We start from the raw sequence: 19,664 nt of genomic DNA, 5'->3' as shown, positions 1-19,664 counted from the left end.
GCCTCCCCCGGTTATTCATATTCTGGAATCCCAAACCCGATTTTGTATTCTGAAATGCGTCCTACTTAAATTTCATCAAGTTGTGCAAATTAGTAACGGACTTACGAGTGGAATAAACACAGTTTTATAATAAGAACTATAAATGAAAATTAACTCTATCGCATTATATATGATAGTGCTGAAAAAATCATGAATGAAAATTGTGTCTGAGATTTATTTTGTATCAAATATTAGAAAATAAATACAGGTCGGACTCGATTAACTGGAAACTCGATTATCTAGTAGGGTAAATGATCTTGGTTTGTCCAGTCGAAAATATGATCATGGTTTGCCCACTTTTTTGAATGTTCTAATTCAGCGCTCCTGTGTCAAATAAGGCCTTCGAATGTATCGAAACATATAAATGAAATTGCCTTTTACATGATTTATAGCAGTTTGATAGTATATTTTTACGAAATCACATGTTTTAAAGGATTATAAAATACACCTTCTATTTGTGTCAATGCGCCCCTCATTCGAGCTAACTTTTAAACGATCACCAGATGATTATTTGGCACGTATTCAGACCTTTTCTGGATTACAACACTTATAAATATTGTAAACATCATGCTTGCTCACCATTTGTATCGGATTTACATAGCTAAACCATTAAATTAACGCATTTTGATGAACTCAATTCTGATCATGTGTTGTCCAATTCAATAATGTTGTTGGCAACCGCTTGGCGCGCTGCAGTTTGTTTATGTTTGTTTATGGTGTGCTTCGCGCTAGCAGAAGTATGGTTTTTCTGTGTTGATTGTGTTGAGGTGAACACTTCTAAAATGCCCAAGAAAAGGCAATATTCTGAAGAAAGCCTAAATTATGAATGAATCAATATGATGACAGTAAACTCAAGCAATGATAAATGCAACATCTAATTGTGAATTCGAATGTTTTCATTCAAAAATGGAGATTTCTAAAACCGGACAAACCATGATCATTTTTTTTGGGCAAACCATGATCAGAGGTGGTCAAACCATGATCATAATTCTTCTTTAAGGAAAATCGTTAAAAAACATAAAAATTTGAATAATTTCAACACCTTATGGTAGTATTAGCAACTAGAGACTTGGGGCTTTTCAACAAACCCAAACTCGTATCGATTATGTGTGATTTTCATGAAGAAAAATCGATTTGCATTTACTAGTTGCGTAAAAACACCCCAAATTGGACAAACCAAGATCATTTACCCTATACTAGCAGAACACAATTATTTATGAGAAATCCAAATCCAAAGTGGCCGCCACCACAAGATGGCGCCATATATTTTTTTTCACAATTCCATCAATATGGGTATCAAATGAAAGGGCTTAACTAGTAGAACACAGTTATTTATGAATAATCCAAATACGAAATGGCAGCCGCCACAAAATGGCGCCATATTTTTTTCAAAGCCCCATCAATATGGGTATCAAATGAAAGTGCTCGAATAGTAGAACACAGTAGATTATAAAAAATCTAAATCCAAGATGGTCGCTATTCCTAAATAAACAATTACTTTTCAATGGTTTCATTCATTTTGCCCTGTTTGTATGTATGTGTTTGTAGGGTTGTCCCACATCAATTGAAAATTGACCCCGTTCCTGGTCACTGATTGATTGTAAATTTGGAACATACCTTTAATGCTACTGTCATTATAAAACTGCGTATTCCATGATCTTGAAAAATTCAATTCGGCCGCTAAAAAATGGTTGAACTTGGAGAATATACTAAATTATGAACAACATAAATTCGAAAAGGTCGCCACCACAAAATGGTCGACTATGTATTTTTGCAATCCCCTCAATATAGGTATCAAATGAAATGATTTACAGTACATCATGAAATATTCCGAAGGCTTCTATTAGTCAATTCATTTCATTTGATACCGACATCTAGGGGATTGCAAAAATACTCAGTCGACCATTTAGTGGCAGCGACCTTTTTGAATTTATGTTGTTTATTATGTTTTGTGTTCTCCAAGTCAAGCCATTCAGCCATTTTTTAGCGACGGTCGAATTGAATTTTTCAAGATCATGGAATACGCAATTTTATAATGACAGTAGAATAAAAGATGTTTTCCAAATTTCAGATCAATCAGTCAACAGGAACTGAGTCGATTTCCTATTAATGTGGGACAACCCCACCAACATTTAAACATATATCCAAACAGGTAAAGCTAAATGAAACCATTGAAAAAGTAATTAGTTATTTGGAGATTGCGGCCGTCTTGGATTTGGATTTTTCATGATCTTCTATGTTCTACTATAGAGCAAGTTCATTTGATGAAAATTATGCTTTATTCTGCAAAAATGGTTACAAATTTATTATTCAAAGTATTGACCATCGCTAGTCACAACTTTTTCCCATCTTTCTGGCAATTCACGAATCCCTTTGCGGAAATAATCGGCCGGTTTGTCGGTTAACCACGAAACAATCCAATTTTTGACTTCTTCAAAATTGGAGAAGTGCTGGTCAACCAGGCCATGTTGCATCGATCGAAAAAGGTAGTGATCGGACGCAGCAATGTCTGTGAGAATACGGCGGGAGTGATAGGACCTTTCATTCTAGCGTTTCCAAGTATGTTTAGACCGGTTTCGCGACATGCGGCCGAGCATTGCCGTGCTGCAAAATAACTTTATCGTGTCTTTGCTGTATAGTGGCCGATTTTCCTTCACTGCAGGCTCAAACGCATTAATTGTCGTCGATAGAGGCCCCCCGTAATGGTTTCATTCGGTTATAGCAGCTCATAGTACACCACACCCAGCTGGTCTCACCAAATAGACAGCATAACCTTCTGACCGTGAATTTTCCGCGCGGCCGTCGATGTTGATGCATGGCCGGGGTATCCATACATTGCCCGACGTTTATGATTGTCGTAATGGACACACTTTTCATCGACAGTAACGATTCGATGCAAAAAAACTCTTTCTTTTATGACGTTGGAGCAGTTGTTCGCACGTGAACAAACGACATTCGACGTCTCGTGTCTTCAATTCATACAGCATTCAATGTCCTATCTTTCGGATCATTTCCATTGCTTTTAAACGATCGGAAATGGTTTGCTGAGCTACTCCAAGTGTATCTACAAGTTCTTGTTGTGTTTATGACGGACCTTGATCGAGTAAGGCCTCCAATTCTTCATCTTCAAACATTTTTGGCGTTCTTCGTTTTCCAAGTCGAAATCACCACTTTTAAACCGTGCAAACCACGTCTAACACGTTCGCTCAGTTGGAGCATGGTCACCATAAACTTCCACCAAAATGCGATGACTTTCTGCAGCTTCTTTCTTTTTATTGAAGTAACACTCCCCTCTAAAACACTCTCGTTCATACGAAATTCGACATATTCGAAGTGGCAAAAAACTATGTTGTTTACGCTTCAACTCATTTACATATACTGAAGAAGACGCGCAATGACAGTAGCTTTCCAACGAATGTCTGTAAATTTGATTCACTGGAATAATAATCAAGCTACGCCATCTGTTGTAAAACCGCAGAAACTTACCGGTACACCTAATATATATATGGAGCCATTTTGTGCTGGCGTCCATTTTGGATTTTCATTTTCATAAATAAATTGTGTTCTACCAGTCAATCCTTTTCATTTGATATCCATATTGATGGGGTTCTGAGAAATTATGTTGAAATTATGAGAAGTTATGTAATCAAGCCCTTTTCATTCCATACCCATTTTGATAGGGTTTTATGAAAACCCATATTGATGGGATTTTGAGAAAATATGTACATAATCCGCCATTTTGTAGCGGCCATCATCTTGGATTTTCAAGATCATGGAATACGCAGTTTTGTAATGACACTAGAGATAAAGATGTGTTCCAAGTTTCAGATCAATCGGTCAACAAGAAGGGGGTTGAATGTCTATTAATGTGGTACAGTGCTACAGACAAAGTTACAAAATCACAAACATACAAACACAATCCTGATCTTCTGCTTCATCTATACCTGTTCCTCAAAAACGCCGATGTCAACGTTTAATGATGTTTCCTTCGTTGTGCCCCCGTTTCATATCCCTCCTATCCGATCGATAAACTTTTACTTAGTCGCGGCAATACATACACACACTCTTTACAGATGCACGGGCCGAAGGTTGTGCAGTCCACTGATCATTCAACAAGAGCCAAAGGTTGTACCGCTCATGACAACTCTACACGAGCTAATGATTGCGCCGGCTAGTGACCATTCTATCCTGGATTCCTCGAGGCGAGAAAGACGCACCACGCTAGATATGGGGTACAGACTAGGGGGGCGTTGCTGATTAATGGTCAGCTGCATCCCAATAGGAAGTATCCCGTGTCGGGCACACGTACAGAGCATCGAAGACTGCAACATACCAATTATGAGAACACTTGTAATACTAACCTCGAGCCAACCGCGAGTAATCGGTTACATATTACTAACATAGTTGTAAGACAACAATTGTCAAAATATTGGACTCCCGGCCCCGTCAGGCTAACGCCACATGTGCCTTAATAAAATATATATTTTGGAAAAAAAACACAAACGGGTCAAGCTAGGTAAAACCGTTTAATAAATAAGTGCAAATCATTATTATTTTACGTTTACCGACAGAAAATTCGTTTTTTTATGATTCGATTATCCGGAGGATTCGTTTATCCGGAGTGAAAAAAAAAATCAATACTCCGGATAATAGAGTACCTACTATGTAAATTATAGAAAAATTGATTTAAAATAACATCTAGCAATTATTTTCATTCAAGTAGATCTCCGATTATCCACGGAATTACCTGACAATGTCAAGAAAATCACGAGTAACGCGATAAAAGGTTTAAAATGAGGTACAAATTAGAAGAAAAATATTTTAGCATGGAACATATGTTTTATCAATACATACATCTTTGAACCATCTATCTTTAAGTTCGTGCACACTATTGGTCGGATAATGAAATAAGCAAGAGCAACAAATCACTGCTAAATTTGATTAAGGCCCATAGAATTATTACGAAACTCGATTCCGCGGATAATCGAGGTGCTACTGTATTTAAAATTGCTTTCGGGTCTGCTAATCTGATAGAGAGTAAATTATTCCGCAAATACGGACAAATTATTTTGACGTTTGTTTTGCGGCGAGGATGGTAACCTTGCCCAAGTCGAATGGATTTGAATCGACGTTGATCGAATCGAATCCGATTGGTTCTGGGGATTCTGGGATATGGATCATTTTCTTGACGAAAGTGATTCTCTGTTTACACTTTCGATTCAAATACGCTATCCACAGGAGTAGGTCGGAACAGACTATACTCATTTCTAATATGCTGCTATACTCATTTCTAATATGCAGGCACGAAAACGGATAACATGCGACGCTAAAAGCTGACAGTCGTGCTATTCTGCTCCCTGAGTAAGGAAGGGTGATACCTTCCTTAAATGGCGTGTGGGTTAATAGTACGGTTGCCCCCGTCCCGGTAACAACTTGGCAAGTCTTCGGGTACGTTCGATGCTCGTCTAGGCCTTGGCACTAGGTACTAGACATCAGATGTCACATTCCTGACTTGCGCTGATCCGGCTCTGAACACGGTCCCCATGAAGGACCGTGTCAACCCATGCATGGCCTCACTGCTTGCCTAGATAACCATGGGATCACAAAAAGGTGACTATTTACAACGAGCGGAGATAGCGGCCCGGAGTTGGGACCCAACCAAAATGGGGACAACCAATAAAACCAACGAAGAACGAAGAGAGAGTATGATGGAGAGTTGGCACCCAACCAAAATGGAGACAACCAACAAAACCAACGAAGAACGAAGAGAGAGTATGATGGATACAGGTGACCAAGTCAACGCGTTGATTAGTAGTATAAAGCTTCTGCGATCGCCAATACTCAAACAGGTGGAAACACCAGGCTCTAGTGGCAGTAATGGAGGAATACCTGAGACTCAGCAAAGTCGGGGGATCAATCCCCTGTTCCTACCAAAGTCCAGCGGTAGTTTAACCCAGGAAGGAGGGCTGACTGGAGATAGCATCCTGAACACGATCATGTTGAGGGTCAAAGAACTCGACACCTTCTTGCAGGACAAACCCAACGTGCATAAGGAGATCAAGACCAGGATATCGGGTATAAGATCTATCTTGGGACGAGCTTTGAAGGAGCACGATGGACTCACCGAAAGGATGAAAACCGCCGAGAAAGCACTCGCAGAAGCGTTGCAAAGAGCTGCCGTTGGACAGGTGACGCCAAAGATTCGTCGAAACCGTTCGGAAAAAAGAAAAAAAGGATTCACCAGTAGTAGAAGAAATGCTCAAAAACGCAAGGACGATCACGACAACGACGATCAAGGCGATAGTGCCGCCCAGGGCGACAGCGAAAAGCTGGGTGACAGCAACGACCAGATCGGCACCGATAGCAAGAGAAACGACTGGAGCACGGTTACGAAAAAAAAAACAAGAAAAAACAAAGGAACGAAGAAAAAGAGAGGGAGAAAAAAGTGAAAATGGTGAAAAAAAAAGAAAGAGGATGAAAAGTGGCAGGGGACAAAAGACAAGAAGCCTAATCCTCGGCGTGCGAGAGGCAAAGGCGATGCACTCCTCGTCGAAGCGAAGGGCAACGTATCATACGCTGATCTCTTTATAAAATGCGAGGGGACCCTGGCCGCAGAAACTGGAGGAGAGCGTGATGAAGTCCAGGCGCACCCAGAATGGCGAAATGCTGTTCGAGTTGAAGAGAGACCCAGAAATCAGGAACTCAGCATTAAAGGATCTTGTAGAAAGGGTTCTCGGCGATGGAGTGAACGTAAGGGCCTTATCCTCCGAGGCATCGATAGAATGCAGGAACCTCAGTCTGTTCACCACCGAGATAGACCTACGTCAGAAGTTGAAGGAGGAAAACATCTCGAGCAAAGTTCCGATGAAAATCCGACTACGAAAGGCGTATCGCGGGACGCAGACCGCAACGATTTGTCTCTCAACGGACGCAGCGAACAAGTTGCTGAAGTTAGAGAGTATAAACGTCTGCTGGGCTGTGGGTCGTTTTAAAAACATTCCGCCTGTTCCCAAGCAACTGGAGCGATGTTTCAAGTGTTTAAACTTCGGCCACCTGGCGAAAGGCTGCTTGGGGCCAGATAGATCCAAACTGTGCAGGAAATGCGGAATAGAGGGACACTTTGCCAGCGACTGCAAGGGAGAACCAAGGTGTATGCTCTGCGAAAAAGAGGACAGTAATGACCATACGACGGGAGGCTTCAATTGCCCTGTGTACAAACAGGCGAGGGCAAGCGAACAGTGATGGAGATAATCCAAATAAATCTCAACCATTGTGACACCGCACAGCAACTGTTGTGGCAGTCAACGACAGAAACAAAATGTGATGTCGCAATTATCGCGGAGCCGTATCACATTCCTCCCGGTAACGTTAATTAGGTGACGGATAAAGTGGGAATGGCCGCCATCCAGGTCATAGGCCGATATCCCATTCAGGAGGTAGTCTCGAGGGCTCGCGAGGGTTTCGTGATCACAAAGATCAACGGAATTTTCATCTGCAGTTGCTACGCATCTCCCAGATGGACGATGGACCAGTTCCACTATATGCTGGATGTCCTCACCGAGGAGCTCACCGAATGAAAACCAGTCGTTATATGAGGGGATTTCAATGCTTGGGCAGTAGATTGGGGAAGCAGATGCACCAACGCGAGAGGGACTTGCTTACTAGAAGCTCTGGCCAAGCTGGATGTTACCCTGTGCAACGAGGGTACCACTAGTACCTTCCGTCGAGATGGCCGAGAGTCCATCATCGACTTGACTTTCTGCAGTCCGTCGTTAATGACAAAAATGAGATGGAGGGTATGCGAAGGATACACCCACAGTGATCATCAAGCCATCCGTTATTCCATTGGCCAACGAAACTCCGTGGCAGTACGGATAAATAGGACATGCCCGCGCAGGTGGAAGACAAAAACCTTTGACAAGGACCTTTTCATCGAAGCACTACGCGTGGAAAGCGACGTCTTGAACATGAACGCGGACGAACTGACGGAAACGTTAGCAACAGCATGTGATATAACAATGCCAAGAAAAAGGGAACCCAGGTATAAGCGACCTCCAGCCTATTGGTGGAGTGAGGCACTTGGCGTGCTTCGGGCCAACTGCCTTAGCGCCAGAAGACGTTTCCAACGGTCAAGTATAGACACCAGAGAAGAGCAGAAGTGTGGAAGAGAGAGGCTAGATCCACTCTTAAACGAGCGATTAAGCAGAGCAAATCTAATTGCTTCAGGGAGTTATGTCGGGACGTGGACGTCAATCCATGGGCCTATGCATACCGAGTGGTGATGGCGAAGCTCAGGGGCCCAACGACCCCCTCCGAAATGTGTCCCAAAAAATTAAAAATTATCGTGGAAGGGTTATTTCCGCAGCACGACCCAACGACCTGGCCACCCACGCCATATGGAGAAGATGAGGATAGCACCGAACGCAGAGAGGCGACGAACGACGAGCTAGTTGCAGCTATGAAACACCTCAAAACGAAGAAAGCGCCTGGCCCAGATGGAATCCCCAACGTAGCTTTAAAAACGGCAGTCCTAGCATTCCCTGATATGTTCAGGACAGCAATGCAGAAGTGTCTAGACGAATGCTACTTTCCAGATCGATGGTACCTTCCTAGTACTACTGCCCAAGTCAGGAAAGACGCCGGGTGATCTAGCATCGTATAGACCCATATGCCTGTTGGACACTTTTGGGAAACTTTTGGAGAGAATCATCCTCAATAGGCTGACGGAATGCACGGAGGGAGTTCGTGGACTGTCCGATAGTCAATTCGGATTTCGGAAAGGGAGATCCACAGTATATGCTATTCGCATAGTGGTCGAAAAAGCGTCCAAACAGAAGCTCAGAGGAAATCGATACTGCGCAGTGATAACGATCGACGTTAAGAACGCATTGGGAGGCCATCGCGACTGCGCTCCACACGATGAAAGTCCCAGACTATCTGTGTACAATACTGAGAAGCTACTTCGAGAACCGTGTGCTGGTGTACGAGACAAACACGGGCCAGGCGCAGATGAAAATTACGGCGGGTGTCCCGCAGGGCTCTATCCTGGGCCGTTCGCTCTGGAACAGTATATACGATGGCGTGCTAAAACTGAATCTGCCCAGAGGTGTGGAGATCATTGGCTTCGCGGATGACATCGTTATTCTCGTGACAGGGGAATCTTTGGAACCGAGTCGATAGACATGATCGGAAGGTGGATGCAAAGTGTGAAACTGCAGATAGCCCACCACAAATGCTGATTGTCAGCAACCACAGGGCGGGAGCGAGCATCGAATCATACCTCACGAGAGTAGCTGTGACGGAGTGCGCGTCATGTTGGAGGGCACTACCTAATCGGCGCTCTGCTGGGAAGAGAAATCCTGCGAGGGTGACTGTGACGGGGCGCGCGTCAAGTTGGAGGGCGCTTCCTAATCGGTGCACGTCTCGACAGGTAAACGGATACTGCCGCGGAGAACAGCAAAAATGCGTGCCTGACAACGTCTGATCGTGGCCTGGATGGAGGAACACTGCGAACGTTTCGATGGAGCGAGCCTCAAATTTGTGCATACCCCACGAGAGCAGCTGTGACGGAGTGCGCGTCATGTTGGAGGGCACTACCTAATCGGCGCTCCGCTTGGAAGAGAAATCCTGCGAGGGTGACTGTGACGGGGCGCGCGTCAAGTTGGAGGGCGCTTCCTAATCGGTGCACGTCTCGACAGGTAAACGGATACTGCCGCGGATGACAGAAAAATGCCTACCTGACAACGCCTGATCGTGGCCTGGATGGAGGAACACCGCGAACGTTTCGAAGGAGCGAGCATAAAGGAGGAAGCCATGATCAAAACGGTGCATACCCCACGAGAGTAGCTGTGACGGAGTGCGCGTCATGTTGGAGAGCACTACCTAATCGGCGCTCCGCTGGGAAGAGAAATCCTGCGAGGGTGACTGTGACGGGGCGCGCGTTAAGTTGGAGGGCGCTTCCTAATAGGTTCACGCCTCGACGGGTAAAAGGATTCCTGTAAAACGGTCACAAGCGCAGCGGAAAGCAACGAATGGTGAATAAGAACATATAGAAAAAGGGAAGGATCAACGCTAGTCAGCGTTGAAGACTCGTGAAGTGCATGAGCACAGCCGCCCCCTGAAGTAGTCGCCTAGATGTGGTCCCAGGGGGAATGAGGCTACGAGTAGAGGGCTTGGTTATTGTGGGTGCGATCCCCACTCGACGTCTGGGTGAACCCTTCCCAGATAAGGCTATATATATATATATATATATATATATATATATTTATATATATATATATATATATATATATATATATATATTTTATATATATATATATATATATATATATATATATATATATATATATATATATATATATATATATATATATATATATATATATATATATATATATATTTTATATATATATATATATATATATATATATATATATATATATATATATATATATATATATATATATATATATATATTTATATTTGCTGTGGCACATTGTGGTTGTATGGTTGAGTTGAATTTTTCATTTTTTTATGTTGTAACAAGAATCCCAGATGTGTTTAGTTGTTTTGTATATTGTATCATAGTTTGACCTCAATCGGTTCCGCACTTTTCGAGTTTTTGACGCGTACACCAACGAACAGATTACATTTTTATATACACCCTTACCTCGCTTTACGGCCTAGATACGTTCCTGGGCTGCTAAGAAAAAAAACCGTACAAAGAATCAATTATTCCAATACAAATTCATACAAACTCTATCGGATCGGTTCCAAGCTTGGTCTACGAAAAGCCGTATAAAGAGCGGCCGTATAGCGAGGTATGAGTGTATATAGAGATAGATGAAGGAAATCGATAAATTTTAAATCACTTCGAAACACAATTTCAGTTCATGATTTTGTCAAACACGTGGAAAAAAGATGTTTCCACCACATAGAACACATATTCATTGCTGAATAGTCGATTTTCATTAGAAGCTCGATTTCAGAAACGCACTCTGGTCATATATAAAATCATTTTTCTTCCAATTCTCCAATTTTTTTATCCTTGAAGTGGATTGTATATTGTGTCCAACTTTGAGCTCAATCGGTTCCGCACTTTTCGAGTTTTTGACGCGTACAATGGCGCTATAGTTTTTAATATTTTTTCTGGAAAACTGAGAATTTTTCACATAACATATCTCGAAATCAGGGAGGCGTTTTTGTTTTTGTATTTGAGTTATGATTTTTCAAAGTTACCCGATGGTCCAACAAGTCATTTTCCCCTTTTTTCCCAAAAATAACTATATTCGAAAATTTATTACTTTTGAAACTAACAAATTAAAGCTTACTAGCTAGCTTTTTTTGAAAAAATAACACATTTGCCAATTAATTGGATTCTGATCACATACATCCAGTATAGTCGCATAGAAATGTTGAACGAAAACTGAAAACATGTTAACTTTGAAAAATCATAACTCAAAAACGAAAAATAACACATCTCTTGTATTCAGATATATTATGTGAAAAAAGCTCAGCTTTCAGGAAAAAATATTTTAAAAAATATGGCGCCCTTGGTCCCGACATGATTGAAAACAAAATCCATTTTTGTTCAGAGTGTAATATTTTTTCATACAAGACTAGCTCATTGGCTTTAATTTGATATGTCGATCATCTGAATCGGTCCAGTAGATCAAAAGTTATGATTTTTTGTAGTGGAAAAAAATGGGAAAAAAGCGATTTTTTGGACCATCGGGTAACTTTGAAAAATCATAACTCAAAAACAAAAAAAAAACGCCTCCCTGGTTTCGAGATATGTTATGTGGAAAATCCGCAGCTTTCCAGAAAAAATATAAAAAACTATAGCGCCTTTGGTCCCGAGACAATGAAAACAATAAAAAACGAATACAATCAATAAAAACGATAGCAGAATTCAAATTTTCTGCAGTTAAAGTATATTCTCAAAAAAGACCAGGATGTTGGCTTTAATTTGATATGTCGATCATCTGAATCGGTCTAGTAGTTCAAAAGTTATGAGTTTTTGAAAAAAGTCATTTTTGGAAAAAAAAATGCTTTTTTTCCGGACCATCCTAAAATGGTAATGGTCACCCTACTGCAAAAATTAAAAAAAATACGGGTCTTATGTTTTGCGATAAAGAACAAAACTACCACTTTTCACGAAAATCTGAGAACCACTATATCGGTTTGGCATGGAATGGCTGTATATATGATAATTTTTTTTTTCTTTTATTTTAGGTACAATTAGCACACCTTGCATCTGAAAAATCCGTAGAAGATTTTCGAAGTGGAAAAGATGCAACGGCGACATGCTCTGATATAACATCCAGTGGGGCAGCATCTCCGCTAACTGCTCGTTCAATGAGATTAGAGCGGTTTGCATTAGCTCTGGCCCACAGTCAGGAAGAACTACGAAGGTAAATGATGATGTTTTCATAAAAATATGAACAAATCAGCATATTTACCATGTTTTTTGTGCTGCCAGACGAACATTGGGAATATTCGATTTAACAATAATAAATCGTTGTTCAGGTCAAACTAATAGTAAAATACGACTCAATTCAAGAAAGGTTCAATTACAGTTGGAGAAGTTGAAACATACCACACCTAAAATTAATCAACGTGTTTCGTGCTCCAGAATTAAACTCAAAATAAAAAATCGACATTCCACGGTTTTTAAACCTGACCTATCAATTCAAAAACATAGTATTTTGGACTGTGATGCACTGAAAAGCAGTGTACCAATAATATCGAATATGCCTTTGATCAATTCCAATGTTTCTACGATTTTAGTTAATTCATCTCCGTTTGCATTAACCGACACTCGCTTTGGCATACTGCATCATTGTTATTGTTCAAAGCCATACATGGAATAGTGACAGATTACTAGGAAATGAAAGATTTCAACTATGAAGTCTCACGGGGAAATTTAATTTCTATTCTCACTGCTTATAAACGTTTCATTGCATTAAAAAACTGAATATCATCCAATAAAATAATATATTTATCATTGTTTGTATTATGATACAAACTCCCATACAATTGGTTGGAGTGGTTTGTCCGGGAACTGCATTTGAAATTTTAGCTTGGAAAGTTTTTGATAAATTGATGAATAAACATACTAAAACTCTTAACTGACATTTCACCTCAAATCTTACCAGCGCACTCGGTCCAAGTTCTATAAATCACCCTCTGTCCGAACTATTTATGAACCGGAAATTAATGGCAATAGAGTTCCAATTCGCTTCACTTCCCCCCTATTCTACATTTCTTGAATCTCTCGGACTTCTATTTGTTCTCCAATTTGAGGAAATGGCTGGCAGGAAATTACGTTTACTCATTTGGTGATTACCTAAACGAATAAAAATTTTTTAAATTGGACAAATCATTTTATACGGAAGGGATCCACAAACTAAAACAGCGTTGATGTATAAGCCCAAAGCGAGATACTAGGGGTGAGTTATATCTGTGATACGACTGCAAGTTTGACGTAGGACTTCTCTTGGTAATCGTTTGTTTGAAGTTGCATCTGAATCAGTTCTCACTGAATGGATATTTTGAAGATTTCCGATAGGGCAAGCTTTATACTATGTTTCTTTCGAGCATATTCTGCGAATGTATTCTTGGGCGGAAATGTTTGCATGTTTATCGTAAAGGGTGTGTCACATCAAATTGCATCACGGAAAAAACGCTGTAGAAATTCGCCCAGTAGACCGATCCTTCTGAAAATTTTAGACAGTAAAATAAAAAATATGAAACAACTTTTGGCATTTTCCATTTTTCATACTTCGAGCCCAAGCCCGTATGCTCGTACCTTCCTCTTTACCCCGTCCATAATGTTCTGTACAACGTCAGGTTGTAGTTTTTTTTGAACAGAAATCCATTTTCTTTTGAAGTCCGCCTCCGATTTGACAACTTTTGGGTTCTTCCGGAGGGCCTGCTTCATAATTGCCCAATATTTCTCTATTGGGCGAAGCTCCGGCGCGTTGGGCGGGTTCATTTCCTTTGGCACGAAGGTGACCCCGTTGGCTTCGTACCACTCCAACACGTCCTTTGAATAGTGGCACGAAGCGAGATCCGGCCAGAAGATGGTCGGGCCCTCGTGCTGCTTCAATAGTGGTAGTAAGCGCTTCTGTAGGCACTCCTTAAGGTAAACCTGCCCATTTACCGTGCCGGTCATCACGAAGGGGGCGCTCCGCTTTCCGCAAGAACAGATCGCTTGCCACACCATGTACTTTTTGGCAAACTTGGATAGTTTCTGCTTGCGAATATACTCCGGAACGCTGAATTTGTCCTCTGCGGAGAAGAACAACAGGCCCGGCAGCTGACGAAAGTCTGCTTTGACGTAGGTTTCGTCGTCCATTACCAGGCAATGCGGCTTCGTCAGCATTTCGGTGTACAGCTTCCGGGCTCGCGTCTTCCCCACCATGTTTTGCCTTCCGTCGCAGTTAGGAGCCTTCTGAACCGTGTATGTACGCAGGCCCTCCCGATGCTTGGTCCGCTGGACGAATGAACTTGACAAATTCAGCTTATTGGCGACATCCCGGACCGAACTTCTCGGATCACGTCTAAACTGCTTAACTACGCGCTTGTGATCTTTTTCAATGACGGAGCATCCATTTTTGCCGTTCTTCACCTTCCGGTCGATGGTTAGGTTCTCGAAGTATCGTTTTAGTACTCTGCTGACCGTGGATTGGACGATTCCCAGCATCTTACCGATGTCCCGATGTGACAACTCCGGATTCTCGAAATGAGTGCACAGGATTAATTCACGACGCTCTTTTTCGTTCGACGACATTTTTCCAAATTTACGAAAAATTGACAGTGAAGCATGGCCAACGTGACTATACACTCTTATCTGATTTTAAAGCGAAAGCTGAAGATCTTCTTCTTCTTCTTCTTCAATGGCACTAACGTTCCTAGAGGAACTTCGCCGTCTCAACGTAGTATTACTTGCGTCATTTTTATTAGTACTTAGTTGAGATTTCTATGCCAAATAACACGCCTTGAATGCATTCTGAGTGGCAAGCTCTAGAATACGCGTGATCATAGTGCAAGTCGGAGGAAATTTCTTTGACGAAAAATTCCCCCGACCAGAACGGGAATCAAACCCGAACACCCGGCATGTTAGTTATGACGCTAACCACTCGGCCAAGGGAGAAAGCTGAAGATAGAATTCCTAAAAATTAAATTTCTACAGCTTTTTTCCGTGATGCAATTTGATGTGACACACCCTTTACTCGGTAGCAAAATAGAAACAGGCGAGATAAATTTTTGAGCTGTTGAAATAAATTTTTGCTTATTCACCCAATTATAACAATAATAACAAACTCATAGATTTTCGAATGATTTATTTTTCATACCACTTCGTTCAGCCGATTTGAACCCTCGAAATGAAATTTTGATAAGTTTTCACCACACTGTGTTAGTTTCTCATACAAGAATAATTGAATGATATCGAAGGGATAAGCGAAAAAGCCATAAAAGCTTTCACATGGATCCATTCAAAGCTTTCGGTAACGTTGGTAACGGGTGAGTCATAAGTAGCGGGACTAAATTAATGTAACGTTTTCCACCACACGCGCTAGAGAGAGACAACCAGCGTTATGTGGTTTTGTTCTTCTCTTTGTGGGCAGTGTTCGTTAGGTGGCAATGGATTTATGGTAATAATTTCATCGTCGAATTTCAAAAACCGACCATGTACATTTTGTTTATTGACCTGTGCAAAGTTTCGGCTTCATCGGACACGATTTAGGGGTGCCTAAAAGCGCTCAGAGTTTTGATTTTTTGATTGGAATAAATAACTTAAAAATGCATAAAACGTCCAGATCTGGTGTCACCTCGAAAAAAATTCAAGGTTGCGTTACTTATAGCGAATTCGTTTTTGTTCAGTTTCAACCCCAGTGCCGCACTAACTGCTGTCAAAACGTTTTTTTATTCACTCAGTTTCGCACTCAGTGTCGCACTAGGTTCGCCCGAAAGCTGTTAGTTTCGCACTGAGATGTTTCACGGGTTGGCACTTGGGTTCACCAATACAACTATATTGAACTGTCAAGTTCCGAGTATTGTTTTGGAAAAACTAAAAATAAAGACTATGAAAATAGAAAATCTGGTGCTTTTGCTTTTATATTATTGGAATCGTAATCCAATTCGGATTCTGATTTTGAAGAGTATATTCGAGTAGACGGCATTAAGCTACGTGTGCTTTCATTGGGAGGCGAAAATAATGATGGATATTCAGGTGAAATAAACCTGCTTTCAAAATCAAAATTATGAATGAAAATTTACTTTAACGTATCGAATATTTATTTTATGTGATGAAATAAGAGTTTTTTTTCCATATCGCAGAAACATATTGAACGAAAAATGTGGCTAATGATGATTTTATATTATAATATTTATTATTTGTGGAAACAGAAAATGCATCCACAAATGGTTAAGTGAGTATCAGAACTACATGTGTTAGGTAATCAAACAATATGAAGTAAAAATTTTCATTCAAACTTTTATATTTTTACACTGCACTTGGCCCTTCTGATCTGATAGAGAATAGTTTACCTCCCAAGCACTAACATCGTCACCAGACGTCGACACTGTATATTTGTCGTCGCAAATATAAACAAAACGGACTATATAACGCACACCAACAAACCACCGCATTCGTGAAACTGAAAACGTTTCTTTTTATTATAGAGTAGTACTAACTCAGTGTTAAAAACGAATTCGCTATTAGCCTTTTATAGTGGGCAAATCAATGCATGATCTCGTTAAGGAGATTGAAAGCAAATCAACGAAACGAACGGTTTAAGGTGAAGGTGGAAGCTAGCCATTGTAGTAGTATAGGTAAACCCTCGTGTAAAAATGGGGTAATAGTGTTTGTGAGAGAAGAGCAAAGCACACGTAAATAGATCAATTCACTTATCAGACTGTGTGGCGCTTCATTGACACGAGTCTTTGAATACATTTGAAAGAAAAACAAATAACAATTCAATACTCAAGTAAAATGTATGAACGATATGTTCCGATGAACAATTGCAAATATAAATATATATAGAAGGTGCATTTGCATATGATTCTGATTATACGCGAGCGTAACATGAGCAAATTTATAACACATGCGAATTGGGGCACTTTTGGTATTAACAAGTTCTTCCGCATAGTAACTCGATGTTGATAATTCCTTAATATTTTCCTTCGTTGATCGTATTGTTTTCACATATTCACGTTGGAAAGCCTTAACCCTTCTCTTCGTTGGCCGAGGCATTTAGATTGAATTTAATACTTTTCCGTTTACTGTTTTTGAAAGCATAGGCAGCGGTGGCAGTGTTCCGAGCTCTGCAATACAATTTTCTTACCCAATATTAAAGTTGCTAAAACTTACATTATAGACCCATTAAACGTAAAAATAATAATTGTATTGATATCAACACAATTTTATTCTATTGATTTTCATGACATGGGACGCTATGACTCCGGAATAACATTTTATTGAGTGGTTTTTATAGCTGTTTCGATGATGTTGTTTGGCATCAGTGTCGAAAAAATAACGATGCTTCCACCAATACAAACAAAACCATTGCAGAAGATTGAAAAACGAAAATTTAACTTTCAGAGCACTTGCTCGAGTTTTCCGACGTTCTTCACTATACGGTGCGAAAGCAGATGAAAATTTAATATCTTGCGAGTAATCGATTAGAGTTTGGTTGATATTACTTGATGGGAAGTGTGCGAAAACGATCATTTTCTTCACACTGTTTCGCAAAATTATTGATTTTCGGGCGAGAGGTGAGGGAGGGAGATGAAAGAAATGAGCGCCATTGTGGCAGCCATTTGTGGCTAGCTTCCACCTTCACCTTAAAGTATGTGCTGCGTGTTCGTGATGCGGGACAGGTAGAAGAACTGCTCACAATGGAAAAACTTATCGACGGTACGGCGGTTATAGTGGAACGTTACCCCATTCTCCACAAACGAGGCTGTGTCATTTCATGCCGTGAAATTATTGATGAGACAGGAAATGGCTAGGCAAAGAGGGAGTGATTGCCGTTAGAAGGATAACCCTCATGGAAAAGGAAGTTTAAATTAACACCCCTACTATTATCCTGACCATCAGTGGTACATCAGTACCAGATTATATTAAAATCGGACCACTGCGCATCAGGACACGAATGTACATTCCCGATCCCATGCAATGCTATAAATGTTTTGCATACGGGCACACTAATAGCGAATTCGTTTTTGTTAAGTTTCAACCCCAGTGCCGCACTAACTGCTGTCAAAACGTTTTTTTATTCACTCAGTTTCGCACTCAGTGTCGCACTAGGTTCGCCCGAAAGCTGTTAGTTTCGCACTGAGATGTTTCACGGGTTGGCACTCGGGTTCACCAATACAACTATACTGAACTGTCAAGTTCCGAATATTATTTTGGAAAATCTTAAAATAAAGACTATGAAAATGGAAAACCTGCTGCTTTTGCTTTTGTATTATTGGAAGCGTAATCCAATTCGGATTCTGATTTTGAAGAGTATATTCGAGTAGACGGCATTAAGCTACGTGTGCTTTCATTGGGAGGTGAAAATAATGATGGATATTCAGGTGGAATAAATTTCAAAATCAAAATTATGAACGAAAATTTACTTTGACGTATCGAATATTTATTTTATGTGATTAAATAAGAGGATTTTTCCGATATCGCAGAAACATATTGAACGAAAACTGTGTCTAATGATGATTTTATATTATAATAGTAATTATTTGTGGAACAAACAGGAAATGCATCGACAAATGGTTAAGTGAGTGTCAGAACTACATGTGTTAGGTAATCGAACAATATGAAGTACAAATTTTCATTCAAACTTTTATATGTTTACACTGCACTTGGCCCTTCTGATCTGATGGAGAACAATTTACCTCCCAAGCACTAATATCACCACCAGACGTCGACACTGTACATTTGCCGTCGTAAATATAAACAAATCAGACTATATAATACCAGGGACAGACATACAGCTGTACTTGCGTTGTACGTGTACAGCGTTGTACAGGTACCATCGTACTATGACAGACATACTTTGGTTGTACATTGTACCGTATGTCAAACTGACAATCGGATATTTTTCCAATTTCCACCACATATTTCAATGAAAAAGGTTTTTATTTAGTGTCTAAACTGTCAAACACAACAAACAAGTTTCCAATCTAAGTTATTAACTTAAGAGAAAGTCAATGAAAAGAACGTTTATCAAGTGATTTGATTCTGCTTGTTCATGCTACCCACCACTAACCGTCTATGGCGCTGCGCACAGTACAACTGTAGCCATGTACAGCAGTAAAATAGGTCGGTACAGGTACAGCGATTGTACCAGGTGTATGACACGATTATCGCTATCTCACTCTACCTACCGTCACCGCCTATCTCACTATCCCTCTGCTGTAAAAGTTCATCATCGACATCACGATATGTCAGATGGTGGTAAATTGGTAATTCGCGATAACGTCGACGTCTGGTGGCGACTTCAAGTTTGAGTCATAATTTGGGTCCCAAAATCGTTAGTGTAATCTCTACCAGATTAGAAGACACGAAGCCGGTTTTCAAATTTTAAAATTTGAATGAAAATTTTCACATTATGTTA

At 40.5% G+C, this 19,664-nt stretch overlaps 1 protein-coding gene across 6 annotated transcripts in view; it reads left to right on the top strand.

Moving 5' to 3' along the window:
• The window catches only part of LOC129779526 (liprin-alpha-1), a 458,998-nt gene that overhangs the window by 265,043 nt on the left and 174,291 nt on the right, over positions 1-19,664 (top strand). For 5 of the 6 annotated variants that reach the window (XR_008743689.1, XM_055787066.1, XM_055787064.1 and 2 more), the window contains exon 13: positions 12,274-12,452. Coding sequence is in view for 5 of the 6 variants with exons in the window: in XM_055787066.1 (XP_055643041.1) it covers positions 12,274-12,452 (179 nt within the window). In the remaining variant the exon portion in view is untranslated. The remainder of the gene's footprint in view (positions 1-12,273; positions 12,453-19,664) is intronic. The other variant, XM_055787065.1, reaches the window with a different exon arrangement.

The sequence above is a fragment of the Toxorhynchites rutilus genome, chromosome 3 (genome assembly GCF_029784135.1).
Source record: "Toxorhynchites rutilus septentrionalis strain SRP chromosome 3, ASM2978413v1, whole genome shotgun sequence".
NCBI lineage: Eukaryota > Metazoa > Arthropoda > Insecta > Diptera > Culicidae > Toxorhynchites > Toxorhynchites rutilus.
This window is presented reverse-complemented; position numbering and strand designations above follow the sequence as displayed.